The sequence below is a fragment of the Salvelinus fontinalis genome, chromosome 29 (assembly GCF_029448725.1).
Source record: "Salvelinus fontinalis isolate EN_2023a chromosome 29, ASM2944872v1, whole genome shotgun sequence".
Classification (NCBI taxonomy): Eukaryota; Metazoa; Chordata; class Actinopteri; order Salmoniformes; family Salmonidae; genus Salvelinus; species Salvelinus fontinalis.
In genome coordinates, this window is record NC_074693.1 from 24,568,956 (window position 1) to 24,584,830 (window position 15,875).

Consider the following 15,875-nt stretch of genomic DNA (forward strand, 5'->3'; position numbering starts at 1 on the left):
ATGCATACTGTATGGTTAACATAGATGACATAGAGATGGCAAACTGTTCATCCTTAATTAGTTTTGTGGACAGCACAAGTCATCCTCCTAATGAGGGCATTAAATCTATCTATGTAATGAAGAAAGCATAGGGCTAGTGCTAAGCCAAGAGATGCAGGCCGTACTAAAACATTACAAACTTCTATTGAGTTTCTTGATTCATATACATGTTCTCAAAGAGTAGCTTATTGCGCTTTGTGAAGCAGAGGCCCTTTTGAATGCACCAGTATTGCTTCCATTACCTCCAGTGTTAGCCAGTGAGAACCTATTAGCTACAGCTTGTAAATTCCTGGCTGAGGTCATAGTTGATATGAAAGGAGAGGTTTGGATCATATCCTGCAGTTTTTTTCTGAGCTCCACTCGCTTTTAAGGAGCGTCAACGACGCGTCTGGTATATCCACGCTAAAAACCTTGCCGTTGGACGCATCGGTGTGGAGATAGGTGAGTCAAATGGCATATTTTGAGAATTAAAAAACAATCTAAAACCTAGTGAAAATATGTTATAATGGTTAAATAAAGTTTTTCTTTGACTGGGAAAAGTTCAGTGGACCGACTGTTGTGCGTAAAAGATGAACTTGTTTTGTTATAACATATATTTCTTTACTCCGGTTGTCTATGACATGAGTAAATGTTTGAATTTAATTAGTTGTCAGTTTTTGTAACATTTTGGTTTTGGGTCCATGAAAAAAAACATTAGACACAATGTGCATGTGCATTTTGGTCATTGAATGCTGGTTTACAGAATCAAATTCCTTGTAGTGGGCAGCATAGCGGTGAAGCAGTTTAAAAGGTCTGATAAGGAGGGATGGAATTTTAATAGTCAGTGAAATAAAGTCATTTCCCTTCCCTGGAGGCATGTGCTGTTATTTATTCGCAGTGTATTTTAGCCTATTGGCAATCATTCATCACAAGTATTATTTGTAAAGTAGCTGCTGCAGTACATTTTGTTGACCAAATATTTATAGATTTTCAAAGTTCAGATGAAACCAAGGATTTATAAGTGTCTATATGCATATGGGGAGTGTGTGACTTGGTAATCTACTGTAGCCTATGTGGCCAGATTGTAATGGTTTAGAATGAGCAGTTTAGTAAATTACATTTACTAATGATTATTATTCCAAGTTTCATAGTTTTACTGACATAAGGAAAAATGATTCACTGAAAAACTTTTTTTATAGACAGATTATTAGGTTCTGTACATGCATGATGTCATCGATTCAATCAAACCCTGAAACCAGGTTTCTGGCAAAAGTCAAAAGCAGCATTTGTCTACCTCAGGCAAAGTATTGTTTACAATGGGGCACAAAAACAAACTGGACTGCAAATAATGCTGTTTTGGACATATCCTGTAGTTTAAATGTGGAAACCCGTTTTAATTGAATAGGGCCCTGAGCCCATGCCAAAATCATCAATGCTCAACAATACTATCATAATAGTAGCCTACATTTCCCCAGTGGGTTATTCAAGCTCAGCCCAAAAACCCTCTCGGAAACACACAGTACAATAGGTTCCCCTCAGCCCTGCTACACTTTACTGGTTTGGCCAGCTGCCAAGTCAAATGTATGATGTCATTTTCTCCCAGCAGCAGCAGCATCAGAACACACTGGGTGGCTCCTCCTCCTCTACTGTGAATGGCTCTCATTGTTACAAAGATGTCACCATTTTAATCAATATAATACCCCCAAAAATTATCTTTGGATTGGGTTTAGCGCCCATAGCTTTTCAGAATATGGTAGATAAATTATATGGTACTTTACTGTACAGTCCTTGTTTCTAATCAGACTCATTGATGAAGTGCCATTTGTTTGTAAAATGAGCATTTGTGCCTTCATGAAGAATTTGTTCATGTAAAGTTTAGTCTTATCAAGCAGTCGCATAAGCCTGACACACCAGCAATAGCAGCAGGACCCAATGTTCACAGACAGGATGCCCATTGGAACACAATGTGACGTTAGATCAGTGGGCTCAGTTACTGGAGGACCTTGTGTTTCCTGTATGGCCCATATCAGTTACTGGACAAGGAACACCATTAGACCCAACCAAATCATGAGAAAACAAAAATATAATTACTTGACACATTGGAAAGAATTAACAAAACAAGTGAGCAAACTAGAATGCTATTTGGCCCTAAACAGAGAGTGCACAGTGGCAGAATACCTGACCACCGTGACTGACCCAACATTAAGGAAAGCTTTGACTATGTACAGACTCAGTGAGCATAGCCTTGCTATTCAGAAAGGCCGCCGTAGGCAGACATGGCTCTCAAGAGAAGACAGGCTATGTGCACACTGCCCACAAAATGAGGTGGAAACTGAGCTGCACTTCCTAATCTTCTGTCAAATGTATGACCATATTAGAGACACATATTCCCCTCAGATTGCACAGACCCACAGAGAATTAAAAAACAAATCAAATTTTGATAAACTCCCGACTAACCGGTGCCTGTATATAGCCTCTCTACTGTTATAGCCTCTCTACTGTATATAGCCTCGCTACTGTTATAGCCTCTCTACTGTATATAGCCTCTCTACTGTTATAGCCTCTCTACTGTATATAGCCTCGCTACTGTTATAGCCTCTCTACTGTATATAGCCTCTCTACTGTTATAGCCTCTCTACTGTATATAGCCTCGCTACTGTTATAGCCTCTCTACTGTTATAGCCTCTCTACTGTTATTTTTCATTGTCTTTTTACTGTTTTAATTTTTTTACTTACCTATTGTTCACCTAATACCTTTTTTGCACTGTTGGTTAGAGCCTGTAAGTAAGCATTTCACTGTACGGTCTACGCCTGTTGTATTCGGCGCACGTGACAAATAAACTTTGATTTGATTTGATATCTACTGGGTGAAATACCATAGTGTTTAATCACAGCAGCAACATTTATGACCTGTTGCCACAAGAAAAGGGCAACCAGTGAAGAACAAACAACATTGTAAATACAACCCATATTTATGTTTATTTATTTTCCCTTTTGTACTTTAACTATTTTCATATCGTGACAACACTGTATATAGACATAATATGACATTTTAAATGTCTTTATTCTTTTGGAACTTTTGTGAGTGTAATGTTTCCTGTTCATTTTTTATTGTTTATTTCACTTGTGTTTATTATCTATTTCACTTGCTTTGGCAATGTAAACATATGTTTCCCATGCCAATAAAGCCCTTAAATTGAATTGAATTAAGAGAAAGAGAGGTAGAGAGAGAGCTCATAACCCTCTCCCAGACCAGATCTGCCTCTTTCCCATTAGCTGTGTGTCACTCTTCAAACCCTAAACTGATGTAATCATGATTCTCCGTTCCATGACTGTGAATGTAACCATATTATGCAATTTGGGGTCTCACCACTTTTTAAGTGTGTTCTGCTGGCTTATAAGGACCGATGAAGTCAGTGGGAAACTCACACCTATTGAACATGTGTCTGTCCTTATTTACGTGCTCTTTCCATTGTCCTATCTTGTCAACTTGACATATATATTGTGGACAGACTTCGCCATCCCTAAGAACCGAGCAGACTGAGCTATTGGAGCAGTTGACCTTTGCAGAGTTCCAGAGAGATGTGAGTCATGCAGAAGCAAAGGGGGGAGCTTGAAGTGTTGGCCTGCCCACCGTGAAGTCTTAATCAATGTGTGTGTGTGTGTGTGTGTGTGTGTCTGAATTCTGCATCATGGGAGAAGAAGTTTGGGGGCTGCTGAATGGAAAAGGACACACATACAGTAATCCCCCCACGTACCATCACCTTTTTTGGTGCCCTGCTGTCCTTGATGGACACACACACACACACCTCTGTGCGTGACTACAAGTCATTCCTGAATTGAGTGTTGTGGATATTCTGTCAGTCTACACCTCTCCCCGTACCTCTGTTGTTGCTAGGTAATGTGTGTTGATGTACAGTAGTGCCGTGGCTGTGTCACTGTCTCCCTGTGTGTGGTGGTGAGTCAGTAATACTTTAGTACTCCCCTGACAGAGATAAGATGGCCCTATCACTACCCTGTCCACTGCCCGGGACCAGGAACAGATGGTGACTGAGTCACAACAGAACTCAGAGAGACCAGGACCAGGAACAGATGGTGACTGAGTCACAACAGAACTCAGAGAGACCAGGATCAGGAACAGATGGTGACTGAGTCACAACAGAACTCAGAGAGAACAGGACCAGGAACAGATGGTGACTGAGTCACAACAGAACTCAGAGAGAACAGGACCAGGAACAGATGGTGACTGAGTCACAACAGAACTCAGAGAGAACAGGACCAGGAACAGATGGTGACTGAGTCACAACAGAACTCAGAGAGACACACAGAGGGAACATTCTGAGAAATGAACCATTGGAAAGCCTGTCCTTTTGTTTCTTACTGGGTTATAACAACCATCCTTTAACTCATATATCATGATCAGAGGCTGGCATCTGTTCGTCAGAAAATGTGTAATTGACAAGTCAAACACCAGATGAATAATGCCTGTTGCCAATGGACCTCAGTGATATATCTGTCTGTCTCACAGGGAACAGGGCTATGGTGATCTTAGGCTGTGTCAGTACACTAGTCTGCACAGTAGAAGAGGTGGAGACATGTTCTAATGACACAGTCGGCCCCTATTCCTGCGTCTGCTCAGAAAGTCCACTCCAGGCATCCTATTTAATCCCCCTGGTAACATGAGCAATAAGACTCTGTCTGGTTAGATATGTGATGTTAATGCACAGAGTTTTTACATTATCCATCACCCCCACCACCACTACAGAACTGCTGCCAGGATTTCCTCCCAACAGCCTCTTTGATCTCTCCCAGAGAGAGTAGAGATTGAGGCCACACCCCAGAGTGAGGAACACTCCATCGACACACATTGCATCTCATTTGTGTGGGAAATAGCTTTCCATGCACTAGAACTCTGGATGTATTGAGACTTTAAAGAGTCCCCATCTCTGTTGGACAGGCTGACACACTGCAACATGACACAATAGATTACAAAGATAGGAAACTGAAGGTAGTCAATTTTCCTACAGTATGTGTCACGTCTGTATGGCTTTTGGCTAACTAACCAAGTACATGTTGTAGTTGGAAAAGCTCTTTGTGGTTCTGGTGAGGTTAGTTTTTGCTGATGGAGCCAGGGTGAGTGTGTGGTGCTATTTCTGTCTTGTATAGGGCAGGACCTAAGGGACTTGCAGGTGGGCGTGCGTTCCTCTGCTATTGTCTACCAGGATAATAGGCACAGTCTCATCAGCAATACCTGCAAATGAACCTGTCACACCGCTGTCAACATTACACACATGCATGTGCACATGGATAAGCATAGACACACGCACATTCACACACAAACACAAATACTGATTAATATTGTTGTACAGTACTAAACCATAGACAGCTTTAAAGCTTTAATCAACAAAACAACTGCTTGTTCCAGACAGAGGGAGAGATGAAGGGAGAGGTGGAGGGAGAGGTGGAGGGAGAGATGAAGGGAGAGGTGGAGGGAGAGAGAAGAAGAGACAAATGAAGAAAATAACTAATGGAGGCTGTACAAGGCAGAAAGGGGAGGTGTGGGGGATGGGTGTACAGATGTAGGATTTTAATTTGATCACCCTGTTGCAGGAACACCTTCCTAATATTGAGTTGCACCCTCTTTTGCCCTCAGAACAGCCTCAATTCGTTGGGGCATGGACTCCACAAGGTGTTGAAAGCGTTCCACAGGGATGCTGGCCCATGTTGACTCCAATGCTTCCCACAGTTGTGTCAAGTTGGCTGGATGTCCTTGATACACACAGGAAACGGTTGAGCGTTAAACACCCAGCAGCGTTGCAGTTCTTGACACACTCTAACCGGTGCGCCAGACACATACTACCATACCCCATTCAAAGGCACTTAAATCTTTTGTCTTGCCCAGTCACCCTCTGAATGGCACACACACACAATCCATGGCTCAATGGTCTCAAGGCTTAAAAATCCTTCTTTAACCTGTCTCCTCCCCTTAATCTACACTGATTGAAGTGGTTTTAACAAGTGACATCAATAAGGGATCATAGTTTTCACCTGGTCAGTCTATGTCATGGAAAGAACAGGTGTTCCTAATGGTTTGTACACTCAGTGTATGCGATCATACAAAAAAATTGAAATTATTATGTTTTAGTCAAATGTTATATCTGTTTGGAATTCTTGCGTTCAATTTACAGTCTACAAATGATTAGTAATTATGTTCCGGCCCCAAAGACTATCCGCTCAAGAATAAAAACGTCCCGTGGCTGAGTCTAGTTGATGATCCCTGGTGTTACAAATGTCATCTTCGCTACTTTCAATGAAATATTTTTGCTGAGAGCCACTGAGATCACAGAGGTATTCAACACTGAAAAATGAAGTGCTTGAATATGTATTATCCGCATGTGCCTTGAATAACCTTGGCTGGGATCGCTTTAGGACATAGTTTTGAGCACACATCATTGAGTTATGGGAGTACAGACAGACACAGACACACACACACACACATATACTGTAGACACACACACAGGCAGACGCAACATGGGCACACACACACACACACACACACACACACACACACACACACACACACACACACACACACACAGGCACACACAGGCAGACGCAACATGGGCACGCACACACACACACATTTGTTCATATTTCCTATAAAGCCTTCCACCATGTTCTAAGTGTTTATGGTAATATAAAGTGTTACTAAATAAACAAACCATAAATTAAGGTTTGATTGACACTCAGCCTGTTTGCACAATGCCTTTCACTGAGTAATGACATCAACATGCTGGTCGGTTGCAGTGCTTCAGTGCTTGATATTAATCCATTAATGTACTGCAAACACATTCTACACACTAACAAACAAATATCATAGGGGTAGTGGGGGTATACTATCGGTTGTCCCTCGTGGTTCTCATTCCAGAGCGTTGGAATCCCTCTTCCCCTCCCCTACACTCTATTCTTTTGATGCATATCCTAAAATGGAATGGTTCATGGTTGGGTTTGTGTGTGGGGTTAGGGGGTGTGGGTGAGGGGGTGAGGGGTGTCGGGGTGAGGGGCAGCTGTTAGCCTCAGGGCGTGGATCAGAGGGGGTGTATATATAGCCTATACCTTGGTGGGGTGTGTGGATCACCCTGTGTGGATGCTACTCTCTCCTCCGGTCCTTGTCTCTGTCTTTACCTCTCTTACCTGGACCTAAACATGGCTTACAGACTTTCAGGTAAATAATTGTGATAGATGATTTTATTCCATTACTGATACCTAGTGCTGGAATAGTGGTGGTGGTTTGGGGAGATTTTCTCAAGTCCGGTCAGAGACTGACTGGTGGGTTGTGGGAAGTTCCTCTTGGGTCTTGGTTAGAAACATGGGTTTGTTTAGTGGGTCAGAATTGAAAACATTTTGGGAACCTGAAGTACTTTATCTGATTATTGTTTTTTTTTCTGGTGGAAGGAAGGAGATCTAAGGTCTTGTGACACAACAGAGGGAGCAAAAAGGTCCATAGAGGTAGAAAGAAGTTGAAAAAGTGATAGTTTGACCTTTTTCAAGGCAATGCTATTTACAGCAGGATTAATGCACTTCAGGGAAGTTAAGTCCTTGGGACAGCATCATTTAGGCTGTTAGTAGTGAATCAAAGATGTTTCATTTAATATTGATTTGGTACATTATGAGTCAGACAGAGTTATCACATGGTAGATACTAACATTTGATCTGCCTAACCTCCATAACTCTCTCTTTGGGAGCCATTTGGGAAGGGCTTAGCGTTTAATTACTCTGAACTTTTATTAGGAATCTAGACCCATAATGGTCACGGTGGCACAGTGGCACCCACAGTGTCCTCAAAAGTCACTCCTCTGAGTTTGTGTGCCTAGATCAAATCAAATCAAACATTTATTTGTCACTTGCTGAATACAACAGGTGTAGACCTGATTGTGAATTGCTTACTTACGAGCCCTTTCCCAACAGTGCAGAGTTAAAAAGTAAGAACAATTTGCTCAATAAAAAAGGAAATAGTAACACAATCAAATAACGAGGCTATATACAAGGAGTACCGGTACGGAGTCAATGTACACGGATATGTGGTAGTTGAGCTAATTGAGGTAATATGTACATAGGGGTAAAAGTGACTAGTCAATCATGATAGATAATAAACAGAGTAGCAGCAGCGTATGTGAAGAGAGTGAAAGAGTGTGAAACTGTGTCTATGTGTGAGTGTGGCATCAATATGCATGTGTGTGTTTTGTGTGAGCATATGTAGTGTGTGTGTCTGTGTGTGTTAAAGTGTCAGTGTAGTATGTGTGAGTGTGTGGGTAGAGTCCAGTGAGTGTGCATAGAGACAGTGCAAAAAAGGGCGTCAATGCAAATAGCTGGGTGGCCATTTGATGAACTGTTCAGGAGTCTTATGGCTTGGGGGTAGAAGCTGTTCTGGAGCCTTTTGGTCCCAGACTTGGCACTCCGGTACCATTTGCTGTGTGGTAGCAGAGAGAACAGTCTCTAACTTCGGTGGCTGGAGTCTGACCATTTTTAGGGCCTTCCTCTGACACCACCTGGTATAGAAGTCCTGGATGGCAGGAAGCTCGGCCCCAGTGATGTCCCTGCCACAAGTGCACAGTGCTTATACACTCAGAATGGAATGCATGGTTTACTCAGTTTTAGAGGCATTCGGGCTTCTGAGACTGTGATACCTTGCTATCCTACTCCCCATAATCAAGCCACTGATCCAATCCTGCAAGTTAGATTCTGTTGGACTGATCCTGGCTGGCTCGTACCACTGAGATAAGAATGGGGGTGACTCACCGGTGACTCAGTATAGGGTCTTAAGCCGGGCTGCCTCTTTTATCCCTCTGGCACAGCTGAAGACAAGCCTGTCTCTTTCCCCTGTTCCACACACCCATCCATCCTCACTGGACACTACAGCTGGGAGAGAGCACATACCACAGCGTCTGTAACTCATCCCATTCAGTTCACCACACACATCCCCAGACACCTAAGAGCACCAATTGGCTTTCGTAAATATTTGCAGTGTTCCCATGGCTACCAGGATATAATGTTATTCCCTTGTTAGTGTTTCCCTCCATCACGCTCATTTGATTCAACTGGATTAAGATACTTGAGAACTCACAATAATATCTCATCTGTTGTGTCTCATAAATCACAGATATTTTCGTTCTGGCTCCCACACGGCTAACCCCAGCATAGAGATACAGTTTGATTGACCTTTGGTAGTTTTGGTGTAATTTAGATGACCCAGATGAAACATAAGTCACTAAAAGGATGAAAGAGCATAGTTCATTCCAGGGAGACCCAAGAGCACAAACATATAAACACACCAATCTCTTCCAGGAAACAGCTAGGTCTCTGCCCGTTGTGATGGGAATGTTGGTATGTTGATGAGAGGAGCAGGGGGGCGTTTTTGTTTACACTAACAGCCAACGAAACAACACTGCCAAAAAGGACACAAAGGGGGAGAGAGGAGGAGTTGGTTGGATGGGGTGTGTTGTAGTGAGTGAGCCAGGCACTCTAAAAATATGGCCTAAACTTTCCAGCAAAGCCCCCGTGGGGCCGAGTCCGACATGGAGTGATGACTACATGCTAAAGCACTGTTCAGGACAGGCAGACATCTGTGGGCCATTTTGAGGCAGCCATTTTCCACTTCCCTCAGCTGTTTGGCATGCCGGTGCTAAGCCCCTCACCTGGCTGGTTCTGATTAGAGGACAGGACACATGCTGGGATACCAGCTTGAACATGTCTTCCTCTTAGCTTGGATGTTGGATTATGGAAAGGATTTTGTGTGTCTGGGTGCTCCATAGACACGACCGTGTTTTGTCAATCAATACATGTGTGTTATGTCTGTGTGTGTGTGTCTGTGTGTTAGGGTCAGTGAGGACTTTTGGAATTACTCAGGGCAGAGTTGCAGATAGCTGAGGATCATCATAGTAGTATAAGAATATGATGAATAAGTAATGTAGGTATTACTCTCTCTTAGACCCACATGGACCATATTGAGATCTCGGGCTCTATTCAATCCGTATCAAGGAAGTCGGTAGTGGTTGACTCAATCAAAATGTAACCTACACTGCCTCCCTGTGGTGACTCTGAAACATCACATCCAGCTGAATCAGAGCCTCGACAGTTTACATACTTCCAGTCAATTAATCTCCAATGACATGTATTTATTTGTCAATCAATGAATTTGATGAGTAAATCATGTACACATGACTTGATCACCAATAGTAAATGTGATTGTTGTGTGTGTTGGTACAGGGCCCAGGAGCTACGCTACTTCCACCATGACCGAACGCTTCGACTGTTACTACTGCCGTGACAACCTGCATGGGAAGAAGTATATTAAGAAGGATGAGAAGCACGTGTGTACAAAATGCTTCGACAAGCTCTGCGCCAACACCTGCGCAGAATGCCGTCGCCCCATTGGGGCTGATGCCAAGGTGGGTATTGTGTGGATTGTCCTTGTGAGTGTGCGTGTTTGTGTGTGCCCTTCAATGTGTGAATGTGTTTGTGTTCAGTAGGCTGACTGGCTTCAGTTCATTTGTCCAGATTAGGGCCAGTGTTTCATATATGTTCTTCCTGAATGAGCAGCAGCTTCCACAACATAACAGTCAACATTCAGTCACGGACACTTGTCTTATAGACACTATCATTACTGACTAACCCCGTAGGATCGTTTCACCATGGCTGTAGTCTGCCTGTATTAGCTGTCAGTCCTTCATGCTACACTGCACTCAAATTCACTTAATCTCCAATGCTAATAATTCTTTCCAGATGGACATTCTCTGTTTTCTGGCAAACTCCTCTGAATACCGTAGCCGACAATTTATAGGGAAATGAGCCTCAGTTTAATGAGGTGTATGAAGCCCGTGTGTATTAATGTATCTTACTCTTGACCCTCTCCCCTCCTTCCTGTCCAGGAGCTGAACCATAAGAACCGCCACTGGCACGAGGACTGCTTCCGCTGTGCCAAGTGCTACAAGCCCCTGGCCAACGAGCCCTTCAGCGCCAGGGACGACGGCAAGATCATGTGTGGCAAGTGTGGCTCCCGCGAGGATGGCAACCGGTGCCAGGCCTGCTACAAGGTGGTCATGCCAGGTGGGCTTAACCATAACCACAATGCACTTCTTCATCTTTTCTTTAAAGCGACCTAGTGCTGTGCACGTGGCTGCTGTTGACATTTTCAATTCCCACACTGTATGAAACCGTTTTTTAAAATGATATTCTTCTGTATCTTGCATTACCAGGAACCCAGAACGTGGAGTATAAGAAGAAGGTGTGGCATGAGGAGTGCTTCACCTGCTTTGAGTGCAAGCAGCCAATCCGCTCACAGAGCTTCCTGAACAAGGGCGATGACATCTACTGCGGCCCGTGCCATGACAAGAAGTTTGCCAAGAAATGCTTCCACTGCAAGCAGGTGAAATGTTCCCCTTCACACACCCACATACAGAATTTTTAAAAATTAGTAAATTTTGCTTCATTTTAACCTGCCATGTTATTTCATGTTAGGGACAGATAGAAATGTACAGGGGGGGGGGTTGAGCTGGTCCAACTCAAGGTGTCATAACAAAATAAATGCGCCCTCCTCAAAGTTAAATATATTTTCACATGATCCTCCTCTTATACTGTAAAATGAACTGAACATCCTTCCCATCATAGAATTAAATCTAAAGTATGTTTACTACCACAAATAACTGTAGTGAATTTGTGTTTATAAACGTGGATATTGACTTAGGGCTACAGGCCAGAAGGTTGATGGTTCACCGACCACCACAGATGAGCTCACTCTCCCTGACTGTTTCATTACATTAAGATCAAAGCTGGCTGCAGACAATGATCAGCTAGGGGGGAAATCTGATTTTCAACATTTTGATGCAATATTCATTATTACATCAAATATATGCAACACATTTTCCACCAACAGGTTTCTGTGCCAATGCCCCATACAACCAATAAACAAAGTATACCGACTTCAAGCATTTCAATATCATGGTTTCCGTTTTCAACACCACAATAAATAGACTATGTCAACAAACAGAAAATACATCCCTCCCTACATTGTAGGCTTACCCAGTATCGAAGGCTTGGCTTGAATCTCCGAATGTCATTAAACTTTTTGTTTTGTAACAGATGTCCCTTTCCTTTCATCAATTGCCCCCCTGCACAGTTTGAACCTGATTTGTCAGTTAAAAAAATACATATATACACAAACATGTTAATAGTGGCCAGGATTGCACAATAAAGTCAGGGACCTATTTCCATTGTGGCCCCTATGTTTTACATAAATACATTTACAATTACAGAGATACAGACACATTACAGAGATATACACATTACAGAGATACAGCCACATTACAGAGATAGAGACTCACCTCCAGATGAGTATGAGGGGGGAGTTTAAGTTCAATTCTTAAAAGCTTGTTTGGCTGGTAGCCTATTCTTTATTCTTAGTCTTTAGATGTTTGGGGCTGCTGGTGAACCATGATGTGCAGGCATAATCAAAGTGAAGCTGGACTAGCGCACTTGTCAGAGTCTTTAGGGTGTCTATAGCTAGGTTTACATCCAATTGTAGACAGATTGATGCGAACATTCTAAAATCTTCATAAAAACAATATGCCATTTCAGTTTCCTTTAGGAAAATTTGGCACCGGACATGACAGGGAAGATTTTAATTTACCGGACAATTGAGAAATTGAATGGACATCTATATGCATTCAGAGCCGACTTGGCGCAGGCAGCGTCATCAATAAACGAGGGATGCTAGCCAAATGAGCCACATTTACGTGTCCTTAAAGACGAGAACCAATTACAAAAGCACTATTCCTTGTGTTTCGATGTGTAGCATATGCAAAACTTCATAGCCTCTTTTTTGGGGGGCTACTTTTCCAAAAACAATAATTGTCCACCTCACGGTTCAGCTGTCAGAGATTTGAGCCCTAAATGCATGAGGACATTGCATGCAAAGGCCTATAGGCCTAGGTGTCCACTGTTTGATAGTAATATGATATACTCCAGAGAGAGATGCCGGCAGCATGCTACGACAACATGCTCTTCTTCATGTCAGATGGGTACTGCGTCTGCTCTACAGATTTGGACGTACAGGAGGGTAATTTGTACATTTTAAATCAGAATATTTTGTATAAAGATAAGCATTATATTGTTAGATTATAGGAGTAACTCTGGTAGGCCTGAAACAGTCTTCCTCACCTCAATTTCAACTGTCGGAGTCAGTCTTCATATCATAGGCCTACAGTAGCTAAAGCTTAATGATAGCCACACCCTACCAAACCTTCACAAACGTTTCTAAACTTTATTAGGGTAATATCAAAAGTAAAGCCATTTTTTTAATAGGAAAAATAAGAGCAGAAGAGCAAATGGAAACCAGGGAGAAAACACACTACCTTCCCGTGCCTCCACAGAAAACACACTACCCTCCCGTGCCTCCCCAAAAAACACACTACCCTCCCGTGCCTCCTCAAAAAACACACTACCCTCCCCGTGCCTCCCCAAAAAACACACTACCCTCCCCGTGCCTCCCCAAAAAACACACTACCCTCCCCGTGCCTCCCCAAAAAACACACTACCCTCCCCGTGCCTCCCCAAAAAACACACTACCCTCCCCGTGCCTCCCCAAAAAACACACTACCCTCCCCGTGCCTCCCCAAAAAACACACTACCCTCCCCGTGCCTCCCCAAAAAACACACTACCCTCCCCGTGCCTCCCCAAAAAACACACCACCCTCCCCGTGCCTCCCCAAAAAACACACTACCCTCCCCGTGCCTCCCCAAAAAACACACTACCCTCCCCGTGCCTCCCCAAAAAACACACTACCCTCCCCGTGCCTCCCCAAAAAACACACTACCCTCCCATAACACACTACCCTCCTGTGCCCCCCCCCCCCCAAAAAAACACTACCCTCCCGTGCCCCCCCCAAAAACACAATACCCTCCCATGCCTCCCCAAAAAACACACTACCCTCCCGTGCCTCCCCAAAAAACACAGTACCCTCCCATAACACACTACCCTCCTGTGCCCCCCCCCCCCCAAAAAACCACTACCCTCCCGTGCCCCCCCCCACCCCAAAAACACACTACCCTCCCGTGCCCCTCCCCAAAAACACACTACCCTCCCGTGCCTCCACAAAAAACACACTACCCTCCCGTGCCTCCACAAAAAACACACTACCCTCCCGTGCCCCCCCCAAAAAACACACTACCCTCCCGTGCCTCCCCAAAAAACACACTACCCTCCCGTGCCTCCCCAAAAAACACACTACCCTCCCGTGCCTCCCCAAAAAACACACTACCCTCCCGTGCCTCCCCAAAAAACACACTACCCTCCCGTGCACCCCCCCCCAAAAAAAACACTGTCCTCCCATGCCCCCCCCCCAAAAAAACACACTACCCTCCCAGGCCCCCAAAAAACTACCCTCTCCAAAGCAAAAAATAAATAAAATTGACAACCCTCCCCTATTTTGGACCACCCCTCCCCCCAATTCATTTCAATCTGTCCCTTATGACAGTGTAATTACAGTAGACCTAATTATAGTATTCTTAAGGTATAAGTTTAAGGAAATTCTTTGTTATTATTCATAGAGAGTAAGTCTGTCTTCCAATACAACTAACATGGTGGTGTTTCTCTCCCCTCAGCCCATCACTTCAGGTGGTATAAGCTACCAGGATCAGCCATGGCACTCTGAGTGCTTTGTGTGTCGTACCTGCCGTAAGAACCTGTCCGGAACCCGCTTCACCTCCCACGAAGAGCACGTCTACTGTGTAGACTGCTACAAGACCTCCGTTGCCAAGCAGTGCAACGGCTGCAAGAACCCCATCACAGGTCAGGCACCCACACATATAGTTTACATGAACATGTACGCCTGATATTGTATGGACAGATGCTGTTTTTATGATAAAGGATTTAATTATGTGATATTCTGTTTTGTTGAGATTATATTTTGACTGTGAGCAGCACTGGTCATCATATATCTGGCCCATTACTATGCTGACTGCTCCACATAATATCTCCCATAATACAGGGTTTGGCCATGGGACCAACGTGGTGAACTACGAAGGTCACTCCTGGCACGAATACTGCTTCAACTGCAAGAAATGCTCCCTCTCCCTGGCCAACAAGCGCTTTGTCATCAACGGAGAGAACATCTACTGCCCTGACTGTGCTAAGAAGCTGTGAGCACAGCCAGCCAAGGAGGCCAAAAAAGTTCTGTCTGTCATTCATGGTGGGGTGTTTTGACAGGGTCAGGAACATAAATTAGTGGCAACTAAATTTGAGAGGTCAATCCAAGGGTTAAAACTAGAGAGAAAGGTCAATTACCTGAGTGAATTTGAACAGCAGCCAAATAGGAATCTTGTTCCAGTGTTTTGTCATTGTTGAATACTAACACACGCCAACTGGTTTGCTTTTGTGGGCCTCCGATATGCAATACTAACAAGCTTGAACACTGCATAGCCATATTAGGGAATGCTATTTTCACTGCCTTACTGGAACAGTGCTTTGATGATACTAATATGGGGATTACATGTTACATGCTTCCCATTGCTTCTTGAATTATATACTAGCTTTACTAAATAAACCGGCCATGGCATCTCTGAAGTGCTGTTTGCAGAGTGACGTATGAGGGTTTCACATATAACGAACGCTTCTTGTAATAATCAGTATGGACAAACTAGGTCTTCTGTAGGTATCAAGTGGTGTTAGGATGGTAATCTAATCATGTACTCATACTGTAACTTTCTGACGTGGAGGGGAAGTTCGGGATGTGAATGCACATTATGGATCAATAAAGGCAAGCCATAAAATTGAGTATTTTCACTTGCTAGACAGAAATGAC

The 15,875-nt window shown here is 43.6% G+C and overlaps 1 protein-coding gene across 2 annotated transcripts; it reads left to right on the forward strand.

Annotated features, from left to right (window-relative positions):
* The first annotated feature begins 275 nt into the window (after positions 1-275).
* On the forward strand, positions 276-15,843 carry LOC129827676 (four and a half LIM domains protein 1-like). Of its 2 annotated transcripts, none has more exons than XM_055888732.1 (6): positions 276-480; positions 10,285-10,466; positions 10,947-11,124; positions 11,274-11,443; positions 14,677-14,863; positions 15,063-15,843. In XM_055888732.1, exons 2-6 carry the CDS (start codon positions 10,311-10,313, stop codon positions 15,215-15,217), a joined length of 846 nt encoding a protein of 281 aa, XP_055744707.1. In that variant the 5' UTR covers positions 276-480; positions 10,285-10,310; the 3' UTR covers positions 15,218-15,843. The 2 variants fall into 2 exon arrangements, with proteins under 2 accessions (XP_055744707.1, XP_055744706.1); XM_055888731.1 differs by lacking the exon at positions 276-480 and adding an exon at positions 7,167-7,243.
* The last annotated feature ends 32 nt before the right edge of the window (positions 15,844-15,875 follow it).

Excerpts from the sequence above, each read along its gene's own strand:
- LOC129827676 (XM_055888731.1), top strand. Across the intron at positions 10,467-10,946 it reads CCATTGGGGCTGATGCCAAG|GAGCTGAACCATAAGAACCG; the intron begins GTGGGTATTGTG and ends CTTCCTGTCCAG. Across the intron at positions 11,444-14,676 it reads AATGCTTCCACTGCAAGCAG|CCCATCACTTCAGGTGGTAT; the intron begins GTGAAATGTTCC and ends CTCTCCCCTCAG.